Below are 24,179 nucleotides of genomic sequence, written 5' to 3'. Positions count from 1 at the left end.
GGTCTACTTGCCCTGGGCTGGGAACACATTTTCCCCCCAGAGTTACACTTATTTTTATGCAAATGCCTTGGACTCTTCTTCATAATTACTTATTCCTTTCTCTTAAGTCAAATTGCCTGGGTCACTTTACCAGTGAGGTTTTTCTGTCTTGATTGCAGCAAAAGCTTACAGGCCTGTATCCCACACTAGCCATAAGCTCCTGCTGGGGAGGAAAAAATTGTCCTCTACCCTTCCATGTTCCTCTAACTGTCCTGAGAATTAAATTGACATGAGACATACTAACAGGACAAGAAACAAACCACCAAAGTTTAATCATGAGCACATGGAGAACCAATAATGATACTGACACCTAAAGAAATGACCAAGGCAGTTCTTACACTTTTTAGACAAAGACACAATAAACCTGTGAAGAACTGACTGAACAAAAAAAAAAAAAAACGTGTGGTCATGTGTTTTAATTAATAAGGAATTCCAAAGAGAATTTGGGCTGGGACAGGACATTGGTAAAAGAAACAATGTTTGTTTATTCAACCTTCTCGGCTCTAAATCCACTCTGGTGGTAAGGATGTCTCTTTACCTCCTGGAATAGGGAGGTGAGATATAATGAGCTGCAAGAAATACGTATTTGGTCATTTACCAAATACATATTTCCCAGGTATACTGGTCTTTATCCCTGGAAGCATCTGCAGAGCCTTAAACCTATCAGGAACAGTTCCTGAAAGCACTGCAGAGCCTTAAAGTGAAATGGGTGTCTTGTCATGTTAATGAGAGACTTCTGGACCCCCTTAAGGGCAGGGGCTGGAGGCTTAATCAGTCAATGGCGGATGATTTAGTCAATCATGACTATGCAATGAAGCCCTCACAAAAACCCACCAGAGGAGCCTACTTCTCTCTTGAATCCTCCTTCTCTATCAGAGAGCGCTTCCACGCTTGGAGAACCACAGCACTTCCACGTGCCACGGAGCAGGCCCCAAGCTCCACGAGGACAGAAGCTCCTTTATTTAGGACCTTGCCCTATGTATCTCTTCATCTGGCTGTTAACCTGTATCCTTTATTAAACTGGTAAATGTGTTTTCCTGAGTTGTGTGAGATGCTCTGGCGAATTAATGGAACCTAAAGAGGAGGTCATGGGAACCTCCAAGCCAGTTGGTCAGAAGCACAGGGGCTTGTGCTGCCTGGGGCTTGCAACCAGTGTCTACAGTGCAGGGCTAGGACAGTCATGTAGGATGGAGCCCTTAACCTAGGGAATCTGGTGCTGTCTCTGGGGAGCCAGTGTCAGTATTGAGTTGAATTCTCCGACAGCCTGCTGGTGTTCAAGAATTGCTTGGTGTGGCGGTGGGAAAACCCTCCCACACACATACCCATTGGAATCGGGTCCAGGAACGTGACAAGAGTTTTATTATTGCTGTGTAATAAAAACAAAGGAGGGTCCCTTTTACATGGGAGATTTATTTTCTTGTTTCTAAAGACAAATAGGGGTCAGGGTGTTCTTCTGGCACTGGCTGTTTCTTAAGTAACTTTTCATTCAAAATAATCAATGAGCCAAAGTGGCACATTTGAGAGCAGCCTACCCTTGGCCCCCTACATACCCCCAAGTCATTATTAGTCCTCTCATCTCCAAGAAAACAGGTCAAGGCCTAGTCACATCAGGGATTCTCAGCCATCCAACACCTATGTACAGAGAAAAGTGGGAAGTGATACTGCTGAACATTAGTTAGGGCTGCGCTGGTCCCCAGTAACAGACCTGACCAACCACGGAGAGGCCGGCTCTGTCAGGGCCACATCTGGAAAATGGGCAGGGTCAGAGAAAGAGGGAAGGAAAAAACACAGACTGTCCTCAGCAGAACTCAACCTTCCCAACCCCATCAGAAGAGCGTGGAGGAGGAATAAGCGATGGAAACATCATCTTAATGACATTGCTAACAGTTGTGCTCAGAATCCAGCAAAAGCTAGAACCATCTGTGTGCACATTCACAGGGGAAGGGAGGTAAAGCAGGTAGTTCAGGAGTGGAATAAGTAGCACCCGTCAAGTCAGCTGCAGCATCTTCCAGCAGACAGCAGTGGACAGAGTGCGAACCTGGGAATCAGACAGATCTGGGTTTGCATCTTGACTCCACATCTAGGAACCATAAGGCCTAGGAAGAAACCATCTACTTCTTAGGCATTCAGATCTATTATTGTAAAGTACTCCAAATTACTAAAGCAGCTGTTCAAAAGACCAATCTACAAGTTTATGTGAAACATCCAGAACAGTGCTTGTCATCTCATCACATCTCATGCAGCCCAAAGAGGAAGGTCCTCGCCCTAATTCAGTGACCCAAAGTCAAGTCATCTCTCGTTGTCTTTGTTGCTACAAACCCCAACAGAGGCTTAATGGCTGTGAAGACAACCCTCAGACTGGCTCAAAGACGTACATGCAGCCCCAATCTGTAAGGCTGGTTCCTTTGGGATGTACATTTTCTCTTGGACCAGACATCATTAAAACTTAGCAAGAAGTCACCGATAAGCAGTCTAGACCAAATACACATTGTATCACCTCATATAACTTATTGTAGCTAATTTATATGCCAGCATTTCCACCTATCTATACCTTCCCTAGGTGCAGGAACCATGGATTCATTTCTTGTTTTTTTCTAAGCTTCATAGTTAGCACAATGTCTACTACCTTAAAGGCAATGAACTGATCAAAAATTATCATTTCTAGAACCTGCAGAGTATCACACAACTCTACTCTAGGGAATTAGAAACTATAAACACTGAATAACCCATTGGATTGGACAGCTCCATTTTCAACATGAAGCATGCTTGTTAAATGCTTAAGATTCTAGTATGTTCTAGTACAAGAGGCACCACAGCAGACAGAAAGAAGCAAAACAGTTTTCAGAAAGAGGTCTTCATATCATTCATGAAATACAGACATCAGATTTTTAAACAACTGCAAAAGACATGAGGTTCATTTGCTGGCTAATCTGTAAGGTGAATCCATGTAAAAAATTTCAAAATTTAAATTATATATGACAAATTTTGTAGTCAGCTTATAAGAAACTGCTCAAGATATAGTTAGAATCAACCTGGGCACTCACATATCCCCAAATGAAAGTAATCCTTGTCAGGCAAATGTTTATTATATTTTGTTCTTTGATTTGCTATTAGGAATCACATTATAGTATTACAAACAATCAGCAAATAAATAACATCTTAATTTTACCAACATACAAGGCCAGGATTCTGCACTAGGAAATCAAATTCTGACTAACATAATATGGTACTTAAAAAAATATGGAACCATTAGAAACTGTAGACATACTACAATATGAGAGACCCCACAGAAGCCAATCAGTACTCACCAGAACCAACAGGGCTCTTCAAGCCCATGAGATGCCTCCCCTTACATTAAATATTTATTGGTTTCAGAATAGTGGTCTTTCTTAGGGAAGGTCATGGAATGTACACATGACTCACAGACCACTGCCCTTCCTTCAAAAACACTTTTTCAATCAGACTCACTGAAATAACCGAGAAAGGCAGTGGCCGCAAGTAGGCCCTTCGGGCTGTTGCACTGTCCCTCTCATGTAGCACTCAGTGCCCATTCTAGCCAAACCTAAGGATTCTCAAATTTTTTTGGTCATCTCAATCCCCTCAGCATCTCATCCAATAAATGGAAACAGGAAAAAAGAAAATCTAATAAAGCACTGTATCTATTTAAAACCTAATAAGCCCCTTAGATCTCAGTTGTTTGGAAGGAATTAACACTATAATGAGTTAACTCTGTGGGTTATTTTTTTCTTTGTTTCCACACACCACATGAGGTTCAAAATGCACAACTATCTGAGGCTCTAAAGTACTCCTGGAGGAGGAAGAGGTTCGCTCTATATTTGGGAAGCCCTCGTATTAAAATCAGCACAAATTTTGTTATCACTTACTAGGGTAATTTCGCCTCCCAAAGCAGAAACACAAAAGTAGGTAATAGATTTGGGTTTCCTTATCACAGAGAGAATTTCTTTGCTTTAAAAGCAAATTCTCCCAAGAAGTCCAAAGATACAACCGTGACTGCTGAAGCGTGACTTGTGGTACGTGCCTGTGATCTCTGAGCAGGCATGACAGCTGTCACCATGGAAGTCAGAAAACACTTCCACGGGAAAGCAGTTTGTGTGCCACAGAGGCAGCCAGACTATCAGGGAGCTGCTAAAATGCAAGAACTCACTCCTCTGTTTCCTTTTATTCAGGACCTAGTCAGTGCCTGGCACATGGCAGGTGCACAGAGTGTGAATGAGTGACTGTAAGAATCCTTAGAGTTGTTCTCCTTGAGGAGAGGTGCATGTCACTGCACCACCCCTCCCAGCAGTCACTGTCAGAAAGGAGCCCTATTAACAGTGTGACAAAGAAAACCTAATACAGACATTAAGTTTTTTATTCCAGAAATGACAGGTTCCTCTACATTCTAGACCACCTCCAAACTACATCAACACTTTCACTTGTCTAAGGCAAAGGAGGGGAAAAGAAACAATTTTGTTGAAACTGAACTTAAAAAGTAAAGCACTCTATTCTGAGATAACATTCTTCCTGATTTTGGAGGGGACAAACAGTGATGTTGAAAATCTCTTATTTATTAAATGATGGTGGCTTTGTTGGTTAGAATGTCTTGGCAAAACAAGGAACTGACAATTCAGGGTGAGGTCCCCTCCCCTGATTTTAATGTTACCAATCCATGAAATCCAACATATTAGAATGGGGGTGCTAGGATATAACACCCACTCATCCTGCTACCATGTACCTATAACTGCAGCCCTACCTAACACCCACACGACTTTCCTAATACCCACCACTGCCACAGCAGAGCAGAAGGAGGACAACTGGTTTAGAAAGTGGAAGGCACAAGGAATGCTGTATTTGGCTATAAATACATGGAGTGTGACATGAAGGAAGAACCTCCAGACTGGCAAAGCCTACCAGTGACTTCTCATAAGAAGATACATTTGGCCTGTGCCCTCTAGAAACTTTACCTAAGGGAGCCACTGCTACTGAGGGCAATTCTTACCCTTCAGTGTACTGTGGGGGGAAAAACTGCTGAATATCACTGTTTTAGGAAGTCTACAAAAAATGAAAAAAGCCTGGCCAGCAGCCCAAAGCCCATTCCAGGCTGAATTTGTGACAAGGACCAGTCATTCATTACATTTTTTTACAACTTCCCTAGCAATGCTGGTTTATCCCCTGGTTAGGAAGAGGATAAAACAAATTACCCAGAGCTGGGCATTAATGTGATGAACATCATACAGAGTCAGGGTGCCATTATTTGTTAAAACAAAAATGAAATAAAAAATGTACGTGCTCAGCAATTCTTCTCCATAGTATCCTAACAAACACACTTGCATAAAGGAGGAGTAAACAAAGGTGTTCAGGGCAGCACTTATTTATAATAGTTTTTAAAATACTGGAAATAACCCAAATGCCAACTAATAGAAGTTAAATTAAGACACCTGTGTAGTTTAGAACACTATGAAGCAGTTAAAAAGAATGAAACAATCAATATGTACTAGCACAGAAAGTTCCCCACGACAGAGCTGATGAAACATACAGAAGCATGACAGCATGTTTTTTCAAAAGGCACACACACATGCAAAAATAAATTCCATGCATGTTCCCAAAGTGTAGTCCCTGAACCAGCAGCCTCAGTATCATGTGAGAACCTGCTAAAAATGCAAATTCTCAGGCCTTACCCCAGACCTACTAATTCAACAATCTAGGTCTTAAAATATGTGTTTGAACAAGCCCTTAGATGCAAGCAAAAGCTTGTGAACTGTTGGTCTGCACAGTCTGTACATAGAACCTGAAGAAAAATTCTGACAAGACTTGTGCTAATTGCCAATTGAGGTTTCTGAGGAACTACCCTTATCTATATTCTTTCAGCCCTTGTTTAAATAAGGAGCGTATACTCCTGCACTGCTCCTGAGACTTAAAAGTAACTTCTTTTAGATACTACAGGTCCTAGGAGAGGATTGGGAAAATGCTTAGGCATACAGCCATGATAGAGGAAAAGCTGATGGAATGGGAGAATGGGGGTTCCTTAAGAGCTGCTGAAATGCTGGAGGTGACAAATATCATGAAAAACAGCCCAGTAGGAATTTTACTACAGAACTCTGCATAGACGTCAGCTGGTCTCCCATTGAGAGAGGGCACAACACTAGCAGAAGGGACAGCTAGTGGCCAAAGGATAAAAAGGACAGAATAATGCAGTCATTGTTTTGGAAAAAGCTGAAGATTCATAAAGTCTTTGTTGTCCTAAGTTTTGTCGATTCTTTAGCACCACACACAGCAGGGGTCAATGCTGCTCCCAGCACCCATGGTCATTTTTACATTTGCCGGGGCTGTTTCTCAGGGCAGCAGGGCAAAGGAAACAAGGAATGGAGCTCTGAGATCTAAGTTACAAATCTTTGTGAGGACCTCTAACCACCACCCCTACAAGTCTTGATCATCCCTCTTCAAGGTTGTAGGGCCTTGAAATACACACACATACACACACCCCTGTACTTTATTATCCATTAACTTCACAGAAGTAAAATCAACCATTACTGCCAATATTTATGAAGATAAAATAAATGCACAAATATCGTCAGGATCCACATTAAGGTTTATAGAAACAAATATACGTAAAAATAGGATTAGCTATACTTAATTACCAGTTGAGAGGTGGCAATAAGGTTTTTTTTTTTAATCTCCCTATTATTGCTACAAGTCATGTTCCAAATGATGGGTAAAAATAAATGGTATTTTCTCAGATTTAGGAATTTTCCATTTCTAAATTTTTTTTTAATTTAAAGTATAGCTCATTTGATGTCAAAAGTGCATAGTATCACCCTGGACACATATCACACAACAGTTTTAAAAGGCAACATCTAAAACAACCTAGATAGTCTTACCTTAACTTTGTGATAAAAGATCAAGTAATGTCACTCTCGATAACAAGTACTCTTCAAATTTCACTGAAGAAAAAAAGCTGAATAAAAGTACATTCTCATTTCTGGGTTTTGGGAACAACAGCACCTCCAGTTTCAAGCTTTATTCTCCTGGAAATAGCAAGGTCACCACGACCCACTACACTCAAAAGGGATTGTGGAACTAACAAAGAAACAGCTGTATGCCATTTCATTTTTTCTAGGCCATGCTTCTCCATAGTACAGAGAAAAATAATTTCTTTTTTTAACCTGAAACCAAACACAGTCCTCCTTCTCATCTCCCACCATGCAGCCAATTTTTTCTTCCTTTAACAAGGCCAGATTTTTAGCTATATCCATTTAAGAAGCTTAAGTTCTCTACCCAGAGAAGATGAAGCAAAAAGCGTTGTTACAGCTTCATATAATAGAAACAGTCAATTTTAAAAAATTGCTATTACATCAAGAGTAATGAAGAAAATTAACTTCAGCTCTAAAGAGAACAGACATAAAATTTGAGAAAAAGAACATAAGTGTAAAGTAGACGGTATCTTACAAGATCATTTTGTAATATGTGCATTGTAATAAATCTATTCCTTAATGAGTTAGGAAGCCAGTTAAAAGCAAGACACAGGATAAAACTGCCTTTATGTCAATATTTGCCAGAGAAGGCCTAAGTGTTTATGATAGGCAGCTTTCCATATAAACAAGAGTCCCACACCTCTACGTTATTTTAATAATAGAGTGCTACCACTCTGGGAAGCTGCCACCTTCGTGGGGCTGGGTTGGGAGGCAACTTCTAGAACAGACATTTCTCAATACTCAGTAATATTGAAGAAAGGAAGGAGACTAGATGGGCCTCTGGCCCTCTACAGACCCCGAACCTCAGGGGCAGGTCAATCCTGAACAACCTTTTCTTGGCCTCCTCCCCACTTATCCACTCTACCTCTCCACCTGGAGGTCAGGAGCAGATCAGAGATGAAGGGCCCGCCATACCCTCAGGGGAGGCTGGAGGAGCCCAGCCAGCCAGGAACAGCAATGACAAGACCACGTGGGCAGAAGCCAACTCCACCTGGGCTGGGGCTGGGTGACCCACGGCTGCAGCAAAACCAAGAGTTGGGGGGACTGCTGCTGCGGAAGCAACCCCTACCCCCAACCACCAAAATGCCCACTACACTCAATATCTAAAACTGGGACTGCCAAATCCAGCTTTAAAGATGATCCCTTATGGGAAAGAAGTCAGGCACAAGCAGGTCCTGGGTTCCCTTTGAACAGAGGAAACCGGATATCCTGAAGGGCCTGCCAAAGAAAGCAGCCAATGTTTCAAGTAAGTGCTTGTGATTAAGAACCTGAATATTGACTTAACAGGGTGTGTGCAGGGGGGAGGGCGGAGAGAGGGTGGACAAATATCAGTGAGTGAAGAAATGAGGTCTTCGCCTTGCCCTCACCTTCATTAGAGTATGTTTACGTTGCCATTAGTGTATTTGTCCCTTAATGAAGCTTGGACACCAAAAAATGAATGTGGGAGAACAGTGCGTAAGATTACTGAGGTCACTAGGTTTTTATTAAAAAGACATGCTTCGTTGCTTTGTTTTTATACATACTTCTCCGCAAAGATTTTAACTTACACAAAAAATGGTAAAAGAATTACTACAAAGCATAGAAAACTACTAAATATATTAAAAATAAAGCTGATTTAACTACACAAAGCCTGGTAACTAAAGGAAGTTAAGACGGCCATAGTAACTGCCAAAAAAGTACCAAAAAGTGGGGGACTGTGGGGGGCGGGGAGGTGCCTGCCCACTGGCGTCCATCAGAATAAGCAGCAGTGTACTGCCTCAGTCAGAAAAACAAATCCTCGAAGGGAGCTGAAGCTCCTCAAGCAGGCTTGCGGCAGAGAGAAGGCTTCCTTTCCTGTACTCCTACATCTCATCACCTTCTCCCCAAAGCAGCCATCGCAGACTATTTGCAGACCCAAGAATTCTGCTTTATCAAAACATCTCACTCATCTGTGGTTCACACAATGATTCACAGCAAAACTCCTTACACTTGAGACTTGGTATTATTAAATAAATCAGCTCCATTTTGGCAAATTTATGTCTGTGACAAATTTGTTTAAAATAAGGTCTGTCTACATGATTGAGAAGTGGTAAAGTACTACAGATAAACTACATGAAATTGGATAGCTCTTTAAGCCCTACACAGTAAAATGGAAAACATGTCTGCACAGAGCTGACGCAAAGATCAAATTTGGCATCCGCAGCCCAAAACAGCTTGGCTGCAGTCAGGACCAAGGATGCAGTGAATAAATGTCAGCATCACCAAATAAACTCCTTCTTTTCCACACAGTACTGGTTGAAAAGAACTAAGAATCTCAAATTCTTCCAAAGCTGAAAGGCCAGAACCATCCCTACCTTGCTTTCTGCATCCTTTCATCCACCTTTTCCAACCTCTAAAGAAAAGATGAGCAGAACTGCCACACTCTCTGTGGCAGGATGTACCATGAAGGAGACATTTTTCTTTTGTTTGGTGTAGAAAATATGCATATGAAATAGTGATATTAATGAAACAATGAATACAAAGAAAAAACTTTCCAAAATTGCACTGTATTGCCAAAAGCAAAAGGGTGACTGGGCGGACAGGCATCCTGGTCAGGAGAAGCAGGAGTGTTCAGAGAGCTGGGGGGTTCCTGCTGGTCCCTGCGGGTAAGTGGAAGGGGAAGCCCCGGAACACAGAGGGATGGGCCGCCCAGCCAGAAGCCTTTCCCCCAGCTCAGGGAGCTAGAGTACTTTATCGTGGCTGAGGCCAAGGTGGAAGAGACAATGTGACAAAGGTTCACCTCCTGGGATGGCACCAGGTTAGAACTGCAACTGACTAACCACTTCCCTCAATTCCTTTAACTGAGGAAGAAATCAAAAAATTCCTCTTCATATTCTAGTAAGTTTTTTAAATTATGCAGCCTCTGAATGTTTCTACTTCATCCAGAATTCATAGAGAGCCAAATAGTTAAACTAACAAAGTATGATTTTGGAAAATTCCCAATTAATAGTTTGAAATATTTTTTCTAAGCTTTGATTCACTGTACATACACCAAAAAGAGAGAGAGAGACCTAAATTAGCTCTGTAATATCAATCAAACTAATTAATAACAAATGAACAAACTAGGAAATCTGTTCCCAGGGTCTTTTTTTCATTCCTACAGAGAAAAAAATATGTAATATGAATAGGAAACAAATATACTGAATCAATCCATGAAACCCCTAAATAAAAGCAAAATAAAAAGAACAACAAAACTCCTGCATTCCATTTTATGGCCTCAAATAGGGAAGGAGAAAGAGAAAGAAGAAAATGGAAAACTGGTGGAGAAAGAAGACAGGAAAAGAAAGAAAGGCTAAGAGAATGAGAAAGGAAAAGTGAAGATGGATAGCAGAAACACTCACAAAAATGGGCGCACACACACAAAGAGAATGTGGGCTTTAGGTTTACGCATCACTCTGGACTTTGGGGAATCATCAGAGTTACCTAGCGCACTTTGAAAAGTGGGTTGTTTCATCAGCATTCACTGCTTTTCAAATTTAACAGCTACAGTTGCCATTACAAATAGGACAATCACACTAGGAAGATGTCATCCAACCATCTGCGTATGCACAGCCCGAGCCAGAGGCAAACCAGCAGAGCAGCGAGATGCCAGGTCTGGAGTCCCCTTCTCAGGCTAAAAAGAGGAGTAAGTTTGGGAAGGGACTACAATGCTGGGAAAAATAAAAGCCCCTCAACCAAGAGAAATGTTATTTAATCTGTACTATTAATTAAAATTTTCATGAAATCCCTGAAGCAATGAGTAGTCACAATTCATTTAAAAATCACCATAAGAGGTGATGAGGTTTCTCTTTCCACAATGACCTGAGGAAAATAGCTGACTGACTCTCCAGGTGCAGGACTGCCACTCTGGAACGAATATCAGTTCTCAAAAGGACCTGAGCCAGAATGTGCCCACTCCACACACTGCACAAATCAATCCCACAGCTGAGATGTTCCTTGTTGGAAGTGAGCACTCAACTTCAGGTTTGCCCTGAGAAATCATCACTTGGAAAAAAAAAAATCACAGCTTTACTATGATTTGGCTCAAATGTCACCTCTAGGCTAAACTGCTTCTCTGGCTCTCACACTTTCCAGAGAATGTATAATACTTTCATTTTGCAAATATTTAATAAGTTTTTATTCTCTGTAAGGCTCTTACACATTAAAGTGAATTACTGCTTATAAATTTGAGCTCCTTGAATGTAAAACTCTAGGATATGACTATTAAAATATGTTTTGCATCAAAAGCAACTTAACTATAACCAGTGACATGAACAGGAATAGCAAATCCAGTTACTCTCTCTTGCCTCTGGATGCTTCTCTCATTTTACAAACATGCACAAAGGTCAAAGTACCACCTTCTCTGCGTTCAAATACAAAAATAACAACACTCCATACAGGCAAGCAAATCACCATCACTTAATCCAAATTTTCCTTCAGAACACCGCCTGGCTTCCTGAAAGAGCAGTTCATATTCCATGCTCTCTTCTCTTTTTACTCTACTTTTCCCCTGGGCTGTCTCAGCAGCAGCTTCATAGCTTCAAATATCCCATGTGCTAATATGTAATATGCTAATACTCAATAGCTTCAAATATCACATCTCCCAAACCTTGATATCCTGCCCAGCTCCTTCTCTTAGAGATCAATAAGTTAGTCCTAAACCTACCCTCATGGACATCCCTCAAGGATCTGGGGTGGTTTTAAAACATGTGCATTTGTTGACAATCTTTCCACCAAAAGTGGAGTCTAGTGCCTCACTCCTTGAATATGGACTGGCCTTTGTGACACTTCTAACTAACAGAATGAGGAGGAAGTTATGCCACGTGACCTGAAGGCCAGGTCCTAAAGAGCCACACAACTTCTGTGTGCCTCTCCCTTAGGACACACGCCATGGGAGCCCAGAAGTAACATGTACGCCAGGCATCCTAAGGCTCTTGGATCAACGGCAAGGTCCCCAGCAAAAAACAATATTCAATACAGGCAAGCAACTGGCCACCATCAAACAGATCGGTGCTCTTTCAGCAAATGACCACACACACAGACACAGGTGCCCAAGGAACCCCGGCTGTCTGAGTCCTCCCAGTACAGTCACCAGCCCTCATGGGAGTGAGGGAGCCTTGGCATGACCCTAGCCTCATGCTCCAAGTTGCCCCCTCTGGGCTGAGGCTGAGTGGAGCAGAAACCAGCTGTCCCCACCAAGCCCTGCCCAAGTTACACATCTGTGACCATAATAAATGCTGTTGTTTTAAATCACTGGGTTTTGGTGTGGTTTCTTATGCAGCTCTGGAAAACCAGAACAGACCTCAAATGTGACATACCCCAAACTAAGTTCATTCTCTCCCGCCCAAATCTGCTCTTCTTTCAATGTTTTCTACCCCACTTCCCCTTCCATGCAATCTGAAAGCCCTTCTCTACTCTTTATCTTCAGATAACTGCCCTCCACCCCATATCTGACCCACTCTAACCCAGAGATCTCTCAGAAATCCAGGACTCCCATCTCTGGTGTGGAATACAGTGCCACCACCTACCTTCTACACAACTGCCAAATGATATTCTAAAACTAAACTCCCACACACTTGCCATTGGTTTATCGCCCATGGAACACGGTTCTGATTCCTGATCCTAGCACACGAGACTGCTCATGCTCCCCTAGTGACCACCTCAAACTCCAGCCACAGGGTATTTTCAAGGCCTCACAAACATGTTTCTGCCCTTTCATGCCTCTGCACCTCTGTACACATGGAATCATCTTCAAAATTCCTTTCTCACCCTTCTTTCTCTTACCACTTACAAAGCTTCCTACTTAGCTTTCACATCCCAGGCCAAAGGCCACTTTCCTGACGGCCCAGCCAGAGTTGCCTACTTCCTGCTCAGTCCATTATGCAGCCCTCACAACTCTCACTTCACTGTACTGGCCTTGTTATAGGGTCTGTTCCTCTAGCCGGCCTGAGAGTTTGAGGGCAGGCATCGTATCATATTTGTCTCTAAATGTTTCATTTGAGTTGGGAAACACTGAGTTTACACTTTACAGAAAAATCTACTATTCAGTTTCAGAATCAGTACCTGTTGAGCACCAGTGCTAGTCACAGATTTTTGTTTAATTTTCACAAATATTTGAGGTATTAGCCTCAAAGAGGTTTAGTGACTTATCCAATTTCATCACTAGAAAATGATGAAGTGAAATTTTGAACCCAGATGTAACCTCAAGCCCAGTGTTCTTTGCCCTCAACATTTACAATCAGTTCAATGCATGAGGACTGACCCATGGCCATCTCCTGGTGTAGATAAGCTCCTTGATGCTCCCTGCCCTGGCTGCTCCCACAACATGCTGCTCTCTTGAACAATACCTTTGAAAGGAAAAGGGAGATTGTATACAAACCCGAGGTAGAATATGCTGCATAAGCACATGTACTCTAGAGCCAAATATCCCACATTTAAAACCCAGATCTGTCTGCGTCAAGCTACGTGCCCCTGGAGAAGTTATTACTCCATCCCTTCACACTTTCTTTATTTGTAAAGCTGGGACATCGTGAGCACTGCTCACTGGCTTGTGAAGATTTTCAAAAATGAAACATAAAAACACTTCGCACAGAACCAGGCACACAGAAAACACTCAGCAAATGTTGTTGCTGGTGGTAGGAGAAATATTTCTAAAAGTGACCTAGTAAAATCCCAGCTGGAAAAGTTAATTATAATGCAAGGCTGAAGCTGTGTCCCTTCAGATTCCGGGTTTGTTTTAATTCGTTGGAAGGAAACATTTCTAAAAAGGGTGACGTGTCCCCAGCCCTTTAAGCTGGTAGACAAATGTAGTTTAAATTTTCCTTGGACTTCAGGTTATTCTCTTAGGGACAAAAAGTGTGGAACAAAGTGTAACACTCCCCACATCTTGCAGAGTATGTATGGGGAAGTTGTGATCATTCAGCCTCTGTTTCCTTCTACACAAAGTGAAAATAATGCCTGGAATGTCCTACTGCCCAGAAACGCCAGAAGACTGAATGAAACACCATGTGGAAAAGTTAGAGCTCTGCCCAGCCAGGTGGCACCGCTGTCACCATCAACACCACCTGAGCTCTCATACAGAGATACACCAAGTGATACACTTGGTACACACGAAAACGGAAGGCTGTCATCCCTTCGCTAATGCCCCAGACAACCAAAACATTTGCTTTTGTCCCTCTTTACAGAATTTTCTTTCTGGTTAACCAGTGGCAAGAACTTCTCACCACTGTCAACATAACCTTTGCCCTTGCAATAACCCATGCCCTTCTCCATTACTTTCAGAGAGAACTTCTTCTAAAATGTACTGAGACCTTTCGTGCCTCTTAAGCTCAACACACATTAGAAGCAAATAACTAAATTTGATAGAACAGCATGGAAAATGTATTTGTGAAAGTATTCACTGAGCACTACATCCAACATCCTTTTCTTCTATATATATGTATACATTGTCTCTTCTTCTATATATATGTATACACACACATTCTTACATACATACATACATACTTCAGAAGTTAAGTGACAGTTTGGCTTCTATTTACAGACCAGATTTCCAATGATTACAGATAAAACCATAAGCATATTTGGAACATATATTCTTGTTCCAAGCCATATCTTTTTCTAATTCTTAGCCTTTTCTATCTAATCCCATCTGACTCTATGCTGGAAATCTTTCCAGTGAACATATGAGCAACATGACAAATATTTATGGAGTACCCACTATATACACCATTGACTGAGTGTCGGGAATACAAGTATAAGAACAGTCCTCTGCTCTAGGGACACTTCATTTCTAGCCAAGTAGAGATCTAGCCAGTTGGTTTAAACTACTGTCTTTATTCCTACAGCCCTACTGATTGCACCATAAGCTCCTTTCCACACCAGGATACCACCAGTAAACCTCAGAATACAATGTGTGAAGTTTGATCCTATTAAGTAAATTCCCAGTCCAAAACTTTATCAAAGTCACATTTTATATAATTTTTTAAACTGAAGTTTACATTTTGCCTAGCTGTAACTTGAAACACACTCGCCATTCCTATAAGGCAGGCATGTAAATTAATGATCTTTTCTAAAATCTATTTTAATACTCATTACAAAAGTGTCTAAAGAGAGAAGACACAAAGACACAAGAAGGAAGTACTCAAAGTTACCCAGAGCCATACAAGTTACTCCAAAAAATATCACCTAGAAAATATTTGCTCTTAATAAGGTATTTTGTTAGTAAAAAGAACACAAAAAGATTCAACAAAATCAAAATGAAAATAAAAATTGAAAAATTAAATATTCACCACAAACACAAAGGTTTTATATGGGGGGAGGGTGTAGGGTGAGAAGGCAAAGACACACTAAGATTCCAATTGTAAAAAGTGAGTAAGTAATAATCTCAAGAGGAAAATACAAATGGCTAATAACATCTGTAGCCTATATAGTAAATGGAGAAATTTTAAATGACAAGATATGGACTTTTCCACCTATAAGCCACATAATTTTTTTTTTTGTTAAGGCAATGACATCTGTGCAGCAAAGGAAATAAGCAATGAAAAGGGACGGGAGAAAATATTTGCAAACCATCTATCTGATAAGGGCTTAGTATCCAAAATATACAAAGAACTGCAACTTGACAAAAAAATTAAAAATCTGATCAAAAACTGGGCAAAAGACTCAAAACAGACATTTCTCTATGGCCAAGACACACAAACGCCTAATAAGCATATGAAAAGATGCTCAGTATCACTAATCATTGGGGAAATGCAAATCAAAACCACAATGAGCTATTATCTCACTCTCTCATTAGAATGGCCACTATCAAAAAAATAAATAAACAGAAAATAAAAAGTGTTGCTGAGGCTGTGAAGAAAACAGAACCCTTGCAGCCTCCCCGCTCCCTAGTCTTTTGGCCCTTGCAGCCTTCTGTCTTCCCTTTAAAATAACTGTTGTAGGAATGTAAAATGGTACAGCCATTCAGCTGCTATGGAAAATAGTAATAGAGGTTTCTCAAAAAATTTAAATTAGGACTACCCTATGAACCAGCAATCCCACTTCTGGGTATATACCTAAAAGAAGCAAAGACAGTCTCAAAGGGATATTTGCACACCATGCTCACAACAGCCAAGAGGTGGAAGCAACCTAAATGCTCACTAAAGGATGAATAAAGAAAATAAAGGATGACAAAGAAAATACAGCACACACATATAACGGAACATTATGCAACCTTGAAAAAGGAAATTACAGTATGCGACAATGTGGATGAACCTTGAGGACATGAAGCTAAGTGAAATAAATCAGTCACAACAAGACAAATACTGCATGACTCCACCTACAAGAGGTAAATAAAGTGGTCAAACTCATAGAAACAGAAAGGAGAAAGGTGGTTACCAGAGGCTATGGGAGAGAGAACGTGTAGTTATTATTCACTGGGTCCAGGATTTCAGTCATCGAGAAGAAGTTCTAGAGATCTGTTGTACAACAAGGTACATATAGTTAGCAGTAAGATCCTGTATACTTATATATATGATTAAGATGGTAAATTTTATGTGTTTTTTTACCACAATAAAAATAAAAGACAATGATAATTATGTTTTCCAGAAAATGGTTCAGCAACAGAGACCAAAAGCCAAAACCTATTCTTGTTCAGGAAATCTACCTTAAAATAATTTCTCTTGAAGTATATTATAATCACTAAAATGAAAAAAAATCCATAGTCCAACAAAGAAACAGTTAAATAAACATCAAATGGTGAAAGGATACAGTCATCAAAAATTACAGTGTGGAGATACTTTTTTAAATGATGTATTAAAATTCTTATTAGTATCCAAAATAGAATATGAAATTGCATATATAGTAATATACAGTGTGAACATGGTGAACATCTGCTGCAGTATTCAATAAAGAAAAGTACCAAACTCTAAAAAAAAAGAAGAGGAGGATGGAGGGAGGAAGTGGGGGGAAGGAGGATAAGGAAAGCTATACAATAGGACCTCTGTTGAATTTTCACCTAGATGGGTTGATGCTAATGTTCATTTGGAAATGAAATCTAGCAAGAATAGCTAGAAAAAAATCTAATAAAAGAAAAACAGAGTAATCAGGGAAGACTAGTCCTTGCAGACATTTTTATATATTACGAAGCTATAATAAACAGTTTTGTTGCTGGGAATAGACAGACAGATCAATGGAGTAGAAAGAATATAGGAATGTTTATGACAACAGTATTTATACCAGTAGAAGAAAGATTCATTGATCAGTGACTGGAACTGGGTAATTAAGTAGACAGCTGGTGGGGGAGTGGGGGGGTGCAGGGCACTAAGATTCATCCTTCACACTTTATATCAAAATAAAATCCAGATGGATTAAAGATTAAATGTTAAAAATAAAACCATAAAAATATAAACTCAAAGTGAGAATGGCATTTTTAAGAATGAGTCAAAAGCTAGAAACTATAAATGAACCAGCCATCAATTAGTATTTCTGCTTGGAAAGAGTCACTATAAAGTCAAAAAAGAAATCACAAACTAGGAAAAAAATATGTTAGCAATTATTTGGCATATCACGGACACAGGGCTATATTCTACAAATCAAGACAAAAAGACAACAGAGTAGAAAAACTGGCAAAATATGATCAGACATTACACAGAAAAGGAAATACAATCCCAAACATACCAAAGAAGTACAACTACCTTTTTATTGAGAAAATGTATAACAAAGCATATACTGAGAAATGCCTTTTCCCCTGTAAGATAAGCAAAGATAAAAAAGTGTGACAACACCCTGGCCACATGATGGAGATAAGCAGATGCTCACACATTGCCTGTGGAGTATAATTGGCACCACTTCCATTGAGCAGGATTTAGCACAATCAAAAGTGAACAGTCACATTCTTCTAAGAATTCTTTCTACCGACATACTGGCACATTTATCAAATGACTTACATGCAAATTTATTTGACACAACTTGGTTTTAATAGCAAAATATTAAGGGAAGCTTGAACGTCCATAAATGAGAGCAAGTGAAATACAGTCTACTACAGTACCTAACATGGCACAGTTATCTACAATTAGCCATTCAAAATGAAGCAGCTCTATTGGCAAGGTTGTGGAGAAAGGGGAACCCTCCTACACTGCTGGTGGGAATGTAAATTAGTTCAACCATTGTGGAAAGCAGTATGGAGGCTCCTCAAAATGCTTAAAATAGAAATACCATTTGACCCAGGAATTCCACTTCCAGGAATTTACCCTAAGAATGCAGCAGCCCAGTTTGAAAAAGACAGATGCACCCCTATGTTTATCACAGCACTATTTACAATAGCCAAGAAATGGAAGCAACCTAAATGTCCATCAGTAGATGAATGGATAAAGAAGATGTAGTACATATACACAATGCAATATTATTCAGCCATAGAAGAAAACAAATCCTACCATTTGCAACAACATGGATGGAGCTAGAGGGTATTATGCTCAGTGAAATAAGCCAGGAGGAGAAAGACAAGTACCAAATGATTTCACTCATATGTGGAGTATAAGAACAAAGAAAAACTGAAGGAACAAAACAGCAGCAGAATCACAGAACCCACAAATGGACTAACAGTTACCAAAGGGAAAGGGACTGGGGAGGATGGGTGGGAAGGGAGGGATAAAGGCGGGAAAAAGAAAGGGGGCATTATAATTAGCATGTATAATGTGGGGGGATATGGGGTGGGCTTTACGACACAGAAAAGACAAGTAGTGATTTTATATCATCTTACTACGCTGATGGCCAGTGACTGTGAAGGAGTAAGTGGGGGGGAACTTGGTGAAGAGGGGAGCCTAGTAAACATAATGTTCTTCATGTAATTGTAGATTAATGATTAAAATTAAAATTTAAAAAAAATGAAGCAGCTCTAAATAACATTATGTTGAATGATTTCTAAAACATATACTGTATTTAAGAAAAGGAACTTAGGTGCTCAACAATTTGTGTGCTACAATCTATAAAATACATTCATACACACACATATATATTGAAATCTAAGTTTGTGTATAGCTACGTACACAGACTCTGGATAGAAGGATAGAGAAGAAACTGGTAACAACAGTGGCACTGCTATCCAAGGAAACAGCTGGGGAGACAGGAATGAAAGGGAGATTTACATTTTGCAACCCTTGGGCCATTTTGAATTTTGTATCATGCATTAACTATCTGGTCACACTGGTTGAAATAATGTTGGATTAGTGTATTTTTTAAATATTAGTTAAAAAGGAAGGGGAGCAAGTTATAAGATGAAATATTCAATTAAGAGATTATTTCATGATTTGTTTAAAAGGGTAGATATAGGGATGGGCATAAACCATATGTTAATAGTGATATTTCAGAGTGTAATTACAGGTGATTTTATTTTCTTTTTCCATCTGTTTTTACTGCTTTCCTAACGTGAACAGCTATTCTCAGCTACCAAAAAGTGTTTTTAATTCAAGCTTTGTTTTAACTTCCACTAAACATGAAATCCCTTGATCCCTTGGACATTTTTCTAATAAAAATTTGCTAAGATTATGGTTTCTGTACAGCTGCTACCCACCCAGTTTAAATAAAATTGGAAGAGCCTCAGAGGAAAGATTTTATAACAGTCAACAATTAAAACTGAAATAATTAACCCCACAAAGAACATACAATAACCTTTGCATACAACAAAAGGACCACAGCACACAAGTTCAAGGGATTGTGGTGCACTTTTTTGCTTTGAATGGTGAGATTATTTGTTTTTATTGGATGCGTAGATTATTCTGTTTTGAGATCTTGGTAATATATCACAACCCCACCTAGCACTCAGTGTTTCCCCTAGAAACTGGGCAGGCTGCTACATAAATATAAATGCAGGAAGCAAGTGCAAGCTCACAAAGACTTTAGCACCACATGAAAAGTGAGACTTGACCAAAGAAACCAAGAACTGGGGTGAGAGTCACACCCAGGGACTGGTGAGCAGACCCTCAAAATTGTTATCCATTCATCTCTACCTTTGTTTTAGTTTTAAATAAGTGATATCCCTCATTTTTGTTATTTCTAAGGCATAATCACAATGCTGAAATTATACTGATATATTATGTACCTGTTTTCTTACAGCCTTCCCTTCTTCCCAGTTTTTTTGGCCCAGCAGCCTTACTCTCCCCCTAAAAATACTTTTTCGTGTTTTTTGGGGGGGGTGTTTTAATTTAAACATAGATAAAATGCTTAGTGGCTAAGTGACTGTCACTTCAATATAATGGTGCTAAACTATATGGGTTATTACTGGCAATAAGAGAGCACTAGAATATAAATATTTATTTAGCCCCATAAAAGGCAGTCAGGAGGTTTTTTTGCACAATGTATGCTCTGGTTAGCATGCCAAACTGCACTTTCAAAGCAGGAAATATCACACACGTTAAATGTACTGGGCTTAATGAGTAGAAACTCCTGAGAGGCACTATGCAGTTAAAGGTGTCCTTTAAATCATTTGATGTTCAGTGAGCTCTCAATATAAGCAGAGTATTGTATACAAAGTCTGGGTATAAGAGAAGGTGGGAAAAACAGAATCTGAGCCTGATACTGAAAAGCATTAGAATAACTCATTGGAAACACAAGGAAAACTTTTAATTTTAAAACTTTATAGCTCTTTTAAGTAAAATTGGCAACAAAGGATAGATTCTGACAACTTCATATGAGATGGGTATAAGAAGACATTTTCAATAGAGAAATGCATTTAAGACAAGAGTAGAGGATTTAATTTTGGATCTAGAATTTTTCAGGGACAGACACACAAAACCCATGCACATTAAAAAATCAGAACCTAAAATTGGCTTTAAATCCTTTGCCAAAATCACAATTCAAGTGACAATCACAGAGTTTTACAAACTTTCTCTCAGCCCACATAAGGTGGTAGCGAACATGCAGGCTTACAATCCCAGGTTCCCTTTTTCCTTTGAGCCTCGAGTCTCACTATGGATTCACTGAAGACTGAGCCACCCACTCTACCAAAGACCTTACTTGTAAACTTAACCTTCCAAACCCAACACAACCTTATCAGCAACTTTTTCCACCTAACCACGGAGCTGTGCTTCTTGAAAATACAGAGAAAAAAAGTACAGGGAAGTAAGGGAAGTAAGAGATCACATTGGAGGGACCTCAGAGGTTCCAGCTGCCGAAAGGTGCTCTTAGGCACTTTCCCGTTTCATTTTAGACACTCAACAAACATTTCTGAGCACCTACTTTGTCTGTGGGAAGATACAGATCAAAGACAAAAGGGAAACATAGGTGAAACCAAAAGTGTAAAGCCACGTGGTTGTAACACAGCAAAGCTGCAGAGCAAGCTGACCTCCCCAAAACAGAGGATTCATCTCTTATTCTGAGCCAAGTCTCCAGACTGTCCACTTTAAGAGCATGGATTTCCCTTGCCCTTGAAGAATAACACTTAAAAACTAGGACTACATGACTGACGAATATCCTAACCAAAGAAAACAACTGAAAATTAGAGACAGGAAAAAGAACACATCTTATAATCCAAGAAGTGTATAAAATATCTTAGACACACAAACACACAAAAAATAAGACCACAAAAAAACACGCGAAATGCATCAGTAAACTGGAATGTTGTGGTACCAGTGACTGTGATTCTTACCAGCCAACCTAGAATACAAAGTCTAATAAAATTACTCACTCCATTCACCTAAGTCAAATACAGCTATTTAATCTACTTTGGAAGTACCAAATATATTATTCTAAAAACATCACTATGTTAATTATGATAGTTTAAGACATCTACAAATATGCATAGTCAATGGCTGATATTCTCACTGCCCCCCTTTAAAAACCAGACAGAATAACGCTGATTTATATGGGGGCCCCTAGGCCTTCATATAAGACTTGTGAGGAGTTTTCTGACTCAAACATCTAAACGTCTACATGTGAAAATCACCATGTTACCCAACTGTGGACAAAGATTAAGTATATGCTTCTAACCTCAAGAAATTTAAAATGCACACAACACTATGCATGTGTGCATATATATACAATATATTATACATGTAAAATATGTATTACATAATGTATATAATGTTTAAAATATAAGTGCTCATACATTAAGTGTGAGATTAATTTGAGGGGGGGGGAGGAAGGGTTGGAAGATTCCAAAGATTCTTACAAGTTATCGAATGTAAAATACAACATAACATATGGAATATTTTATTAACATTAAAAACTCACAAAAAATACTGGAGGGCAATTGGCAAAAAATGAAAACTGTTGTGTTGGAACGCAAAACAAAAGTAATTCCTATCCCCACTGGTTAAAAACTAACCTTAATACTGTTACTTTTTTTTTTTTTGCATTTATGTTATCTTTTTAAAAGCGTGCCACGCATACGTGTTCCAGTTACTGGGTTATAATCCGCAAAGATCTATAGGATGTAGCAAAATTTAAATGAGAACCATGCCCTACTATTGCCAAATATCTCTTAAACAATGATTCTACTTATTACAGTTTTTTTAAGAAATTGCACTTAATATATGCAATTTTAAGAAAACAATTGCGTCCAATGCTACAGTAATGTGACAAGCGTTTTGTGCTGTGAGTTTCACTTTGACGGGTGAAAAAAGACCCTTACTATGAAAAGCTCCCTTCCCTCCCCTCCATCCCAAATAAACCCACAGACACCACTCCACAATTTGGGACATGGCGCATGTTAAATATCTGCGTCCAAAACCATCGCCATAGGATCAATCTCCACCAAAAATCCTACCCATGTTAACTAGGAGAGAGCACAGAGTCTTAATACAGGGGTGGGAAGCGGGGTATTTCATGTTCCCGTGGGGAAACGACATCAGTTACGAGAGCCAGTTTTCCAGTGTGCTCCAAAAGCGCATCAGGATCCGCAGCCCGGCTCTCTGAGCCTGGCGCCAGCCTTCGCCACCTCCCGGAACGTTCCCTCTCTCCGTCTCTCTCCGTCTTTGTCTGTCTGTCTGTCTGTCTGTCTGTCTGTCTGTCTGTCTGTCTGTCTCTCTCTCTCACACACACACACACACACACACACACACACACACACACACACACACACACGTTTCCCCCGAGGGGGCCGCTCCCTCCGGCTCGGCACAGCAGGACGCCGGATCCGGATCCGCAAGACCACCGCGACTTGCGGCGCGGCCCGGGAGGCCGGGCACCTGCTCGGCGCGGGCCAGGGGCGATCTGCACCTGCTCGGACGGACCCCGCGGCCGCCCCGAGGCGCCGTGCGAGCAGCACCCGCGCCCTCACCTTGCTCGCCGCGGTCCATGTCTCCAGCCCTCCGCCTCACGTGCTCTGCGCCTCCGCCGCCCGCAGCCCGCTGGCCGCGCCGCGCTCTTCTTCGCCTCCGCCCGCGACTCTCGCGAAGTCCCCTCCCCCGGAGGCGTCGGGCGCCGCGGCGCCGCCCGCCCTCGGCGAGCAGCGCTTTCCCAGGGCGTCGCCCAACCACCTGACCCGGCTGACCTGAGCGCTCGGGCACGTCGGCGCGGGAGGGCGGGTCGGGCCGGCCGGGAGCAGGCGGAGCCCGCCCCGAGCGAGGAGGGGAACGCGACGGGGAACAGTCCCCCGTGCTCGGGAAGCGGGCTCGCGTTTGCATTCCACCCTGTTATTTATGTCAAAAGTTTCCTCTGAGTCCTTGAGGATGCCCCTTCTCTGACTCCGCGAGCACCTCCTCTTCTCTGCTCCTTGAGCAGCAAACAAGGAAGGCTAGTTAGAAATGCCAATGACTCTTTTTCCCCTTTATATTCTTCATGTTCTCCTACCACAGAAATAGTAACTTTTGTTATCTGCAGTAACTAGGTGCAAATAAGCAGAGGCGAAAATTACAAAGACACTCTCGAAAAATTAGGTAGTATGGATTTTTCCGTGACAAAGTAATAAGATTTTCGTGTAATAAGGACTTTTTCACTCTGAAATGAATTAAATGTTTGAACTGAATTATCCAAAGGATAGAATTATCAATAGGGATCTTTTGAAAATGTATTTTGAGGCTTCCTGTCCATTAATTAATGGACAGTTTAAAGTTCCTGTGGTAATTCTCATTATTAGCATTAGCACACTATTTTCAATATATTTTCAAGTGTTTTGTAGTTACATCTTCTATGAAGTCACTTGCATTATATCGTCAATTTCATAAGCCATCTGAGTAACCAAAATGGTTATAGCTATAC

At 40.6% G+C, this 24,179-nt stretch overlaps 1 protein-coding gene across 1 annotated transcript in view; it reads right to left on the bottom strand.

The window, feature by feature from the left end:
• LOC118929399 (tumor protein D52) overlaps positions 1-23,556 on the bottom strand; it is a 288,249-nt gene extending 264,693 nt beyond the window's left edge. The window contains exon 1 of the mRNA XM_036919454.2: positions 23,260-23,556. Coding sequence (XP_036775349.1) covers positions 23,260-23,278 — 19 coding nt within the window. The 5' untranslated portion in view covers positions 23,279-23,556. The remainder of the gene's footprint in view (positions 1-23,259) is intronic.
• Positions 23,557-24,179: the final 623 nt, after the last annotated feature.

This window comes from Manis pentadactyla, chromosome 3 (assembly GCF_030020395.1).
Source record: "Manis pentadactyla isolate mManPen7 chromosome 3, mManPen7.hap1, whole genome shotgun sequence".
NCBI classification, from domain to species: domain Eukaryota; kingdom Metazoa; phylum Chordata; class Mammalia; order Pholidota; family Manidae; genus Manis; species Manis pentadactyla.
This window is presented reverse-complemented; position numbering and strand designations above follow the sequence as displayed.